Source organism: Penaeus vannamei, chromosome 34 (genome assembly GCF_042767895.1).
Source record: "Penaeus vannamei isolate JL-2024 chromosome 34, ASM4276789v1, whole genome shotgun sequence".
Taxonomy (NCBI): domain Eukaryota; kingdom Metazoa; phylum Arthropoda; class Malacostraca; order Decapoda; family Penaeidae; genus Penaeus; species Penaeus vannamei.
The window spans coordinates 13,570,326-13,575,325 of NC_091582.1; the positions used below are offsets into that span (position 1 = coordinate 13,570,326).

The 5,000-nt window shown below is 36.4% G+C and overlaps 1 protein-coding gene across 1 annotated transcript in view; it reads left to right on the forward strand.

Moving 5' to 3' along the window:
- Positions 1 to 2,548: 2,548 nt before the first annotated feature.
- LOC113802036 (ubiquinol-cytochrome-c reductase complex assembly factor 2) overlaps positions 2,549 to 5,000 on the forward strand; it is a 2,997-nt gene continuing 545 nt past the window's right edge. Inside the window, exon 1 of the mRNA XM_027352511.2 lies at positions 2,549 to 2,676. Coding sequence (XP_027208312.2) covers positions 2,549 to 2,676 — 128 coding nt within the window. The remainder of the gene's footprint in view (positions 2,677 to 5,000) is intronic.

Consider the following 5,000-nt stretch of genomic DNA (forward strand, 5'->3'; position numbering starts at 1 on the left):
AGTAATCTTAATATGCAGAGGCCTTATATTTACCGTTAAATGGAAAGAAAAAAAACGCGGCGCACAGAGCCTAAGTCCAATACAGCCTTCCAAAGCCAGAGCTTTGTTTATGCTTACATTTTCTATAAATTTGTTTTCTATATGTCTCATTTTCTGTTATTCTATTTTCTATAGCTGCATTTTCTATAAATGTCATGTTTTCTGTGAAGTACTTTCAACATGGAAACATTACCGATTACTAATATTGTAATCCATTATTTCCTCTCTTCCTTTTATGCTTATACATTTTAAGTATTGTTCTTTGTAATGTATATATTTTATGATTTATAATTTCGTTATCATAACGTTGATTCACTGTTAACAATGTAACAACGTTACTGCCTCTTTACATTAATTACCTCCCATGTCGGAACAACACAGAATTTTCATTACTTGAACACTTTACGGTAAGCTCGACGTGGATGGACCTAGCAATTTCTGTGCGCAGTGTGACATGGGGTAAGTTCAAGATATTTGTTTAAATGTTTGTTTTATATTTATATTTGTTTTAAAGACAATTTAAAAATGAGTGTATCTTTTGTCATTGTGGATAAATAGTGTTATTCAAAATTATTTTTTATGGAAGGTACTGTCAATTCGTGGAGGAATATGCCAGTCGCATGCCCTCATATCAGAAGCCTTTAAATACCCCAAATGCGACGGCGACTAATGATTTTATAATATATATTCATGTAGGTGCGACAAAACCTCCCAACATAATAGAAAAGTTAGATGCAATTTCACTTCACCGGGTACTTTGTCAAGCTCATATTAAAAATGGTGTATCTGGTGGAGAATAAAATATTTCATTAGTTCCTCCACGCCTCATCTCGTCTGTACACTGACTCTATGAGTTGTATATTGTTTAATAATTTTTAAAGTAAATTGACATCGTGCGAATAAGCGAGGGGGGGGGGGATTAATTTGATATTTTATGCTATCGTTATTTTGGTTCGCAGGATAACCACATTTTATATTTGTGAAAAATGTGTATCGGATATCAAGTTTGTACACATTGCGTGTTGCGCTTGTTTACTTTAGCGGTATTTCATTTACTATCTGTCGGACAAAGTCTGACTCTTTTTTTATTATGCTGGCTTTATATTATTGCCGGGACATAAATTTAGGCTTGTCTTTCATAAAATTACAATTTTGATCAATGTGTATATGGTTTTTATTATAATTGCACATTTACAGGTTGCTATTGATATCGTGCAATCCCCCCCCCACCCCCAATGAAGCTTTGTGAACTCAATTCCCCCCCTTTGTTGGGGGAGGGGTCTCCCCTTTGTTGGGGGAGGGGTCCCCCTTTTGTTGGGGGAGGGGTCCCCCCTTTGTTGGGGGAGGGCCCCCCCATTTGGAACTTAGTCTCTGCGAGGATGCATCGCGGTCTTCAACAATTTCCTTCATGATTTGTATTATGCGACAGTTACTAATATTTGTATTATCATTTGTATTATGCGGCAGTCAGGCAAAAATTAAACCAAAATTTAACCGCACAATTGCAGGCCATAATTATCAAGATAAAACATGCCTCTAGTTCTTTTAAAGTTTCAACAAACACGATTTAAATATTTTAAAAGTGTTTTAGTTCTAATTTACCGTGTAAATCATTTAAATTCTTCCTAAAAATACAGTGCGAAAACTAATCTTACACACTTAAGCAACTTTGTTGTCGGGGAGTACAAGTTCCGTCACTGGTCAAGCAGTCAGATGCGACCGAGAACAGCAGCATTATAGCATTAAAGAACGAAGGAATTATCCATTCCATTTTTTCAAAAATCGGAGGCTGGCTGAATCTGAAATTTTACTGTAAATTTATCTAAATCTGATATAAGTATTGTCTGGGAAGTCCCGATTATCATAAACTGTAAAGTAACCATACATACCCACCACAACTGAGAAAGTTTAATCCACATTAAGTATATCCTCCCAATAATCTCTTGCTTTTATAATGGTTCAAAATGTCTACAATATCGCCGTATCTTCAGTATAAAATTAAACGCCTGGATGACGTGTCCTCCAGTACATTTGGAGCCAGCCATATCTTTCATCCTACCTGGTACTCCACATCTATGGTTTCCCCGGCCTTCACATTCTCGTAGAAACATTCCTGCGTCCCTGCCTTCACTTCCACCGTCATTTCTCTTTCAATGTCCCTGCAGTAAGACAGGGAAATGAGGCAAAGTAATATGACTAGAGAGGTAGGCTTGTGACTGGCCATTGTTTACACCGAGTCTGAGGGGAAACGAGCCTATAAAGGGAATGTACAAAATGTTTTAGACATTCCTATTCATTGGTAATATTTCATGTGGCTGTCTTCTACCTGACTTTTTAAAATCATAGTGGATGATATATGTATATATATACATATATATATATATATATATATATATATATATATATACATATATAAATATATATATACATATATATATGTATATATATATATATATATATATATATATATATATATATATATATATATATATATATTTACCCACTTATCATGAAATGTATACAACCCGAGAGAACGAGCACAAGAAATATCAGAGCCAGCGGTGGTAGACTGGTAGCCGAGGAGGTGCTCCGCCGGGCAGTCAAGCCAGGGAAGGAAGGTCTTGTTCACAGGGAGCGGTGAGCACGCTTACATTTGGCTACCTTCTCTGATAACTCACGAAAAGGAATGGCCAGGAACAGCTACAGAAACTTCTTACGTTTGTTAGAAAAGTGGCCATTGGACGAGAGCAAGAAAGGGGGAAGGTGAGAAAAGGGGGGAGACTGCCTTCATTTGATTTTTGGGGGAACTTTAACAGAATATTCTATCAGTTTTGTATTTTGATGTTAAAGTCGGATTACCTTGCTACCATTCCATTACAGAGCTTGCACTTGAATTATTTCAGGGCTTGAATCTGAGTCAGTCTTCAATTTACGTAATATTGTTTATCTGTGATGTAATTCACTGGATTAACTTGATATAACATGAATTCACAGGCACCTTTCTTATTAATGGTACCCCGTAATTTTTACCAACTCATAGAGGCTAGTTTGTAGAATTTCCTGTGTATCTCAAGGTTACATTGACATCATGTAAGTTATGGAAACTCCTTTCCCTAAAGCCCTTCTTCTAGGTATGCAGTATCGTGATTTTACAAGAGCTGGTGGAGAATTAACAGTGATTGGCAGAATGATAGTGGTATGTTGACTTTTAAATTATCACAAAAGTGGACCATACACTATAGACCGATTCAGTAATGCCTAGCAACTGCCCCGAGCAACGAGTACTTGGTGAAATCAAACCCTCGTTCATTCGAAAGACTCACTGCACTCTGCTTATAAAGTTACTGAGTTTTTCAATAATTTAGTTTCTTTGTGTGAAAATGTTGAGGAGCTGTGTTACCGTTGGTTGTTCAAACCACAACATGATGGGAAAGAAAGGGTTAACCTTTCATATATTCACAGATTGCAAAAAGAAACCTTAAAAATGGAAGCAATGGGTACAAGCCATGGCATACTTGAATACTGATGGGAGTGCTTGGGTGTCAGGTGGATTATGTTTACATCTGCTCAGAATATTTGATTAATCTACATATTAATATTTTACACCTTTTCAAATTCCAGAGACAGATAATCACTATCAAACTCTGTCTACACTACCTACCAAGGCCAAACAAGACCAACATTATCTACAATAGGTTTTAGGAGCAGTCATGTACGCTATAAAGCACAACAGCAATTTTACTTTTTTGTAATAGATTGATTTATCATAATTTTAATTTACAGGCAACCCACTCCTAGATCCAGCTCACCCAGACTTTACCCCAAGTGTCTTCAAGCACTGTCCATTAGAAGAAAACAAAGCAGGCGTACAGTTGCCTGTGGCCTTTGTGTCTTACATGGCTTATGATCCATGCAGATGAAATAACAGAAGAGGGCCTATCTCTTAAGATCAAATTAGTGGGGAGAGAGAAAAACACATGTGTTTGTAAGCCTTTACATGACTTCATTGTCTCCTTTGTTTAAACGCCTAGTGAATGGGAAGAAATATGGTAATAGGAAATGGCACTGAATTCACAGAAAATACCCTATATAGCTAAAAATCATAGATTACTGTAGCAAATTATGTTATCATAAAATCGTTATTATTACATGCAAGTTGATGAAATAATTGTATTGTTGGGATATTCAATATTAGGCCATTTCGAAGGATTGTCTGTCCAAATTTGGGCAGGCAGACGGTATGGGTACTCTTTTAGCTGTACAACTTCTAGTTTTGCTTTCTATCGCTTTTTCGCTTAGTATTTTTAATAATAAAGTATTCATACCTCATTTTCACACCGATAGCGAGGTATCCGCGAGTGACGGTTTTGTTTTCACCAAGTGGAATGGTGACTCCGACTCGTAATATCACACTGAATCGGTCTATGAGAATAGTCTTAGGTCACTGAGCTGTTTTTCCATCATTAGACACTTGACTAACTCTTCCAAGAAGATCAAAATAAAAGACATGGCTTTATTGGATCAGAACATTTTTTGGGGGTTTGGAAGGTGTGAAATCCTGTAGATTTTGCAGGAAAATGGGTTGGATTTTGGCACATTTGTGCATAGGCTTTCAAAGGTGGCAGGTATGTCCGCAGAGTTTAATAAGCTGATTTTTTGCGTTTTTTGTGCTAATTTTACTCATTTCTGTTCGCTATTTTTATTTATGCCCATAAATAAGAATAGCGTCATAATTTCCCTGATATACTTCATGCCATATATACAAACACTACAGGCCTATCACTTGAAAATAAACATTACAGATATGGTTTTAAAAACTTTTAATGGTCTTTTAAATTCAGTTAACACAGTCACCTTTAATTACATATAGCGCTATTTGAAATCTAGCTCCTTGCCCAATGAGTTAGCAGCATTTTCCATTTTCTGTATTTTTGGTGACAGTAGTGGGTAGTTGGTTGGGG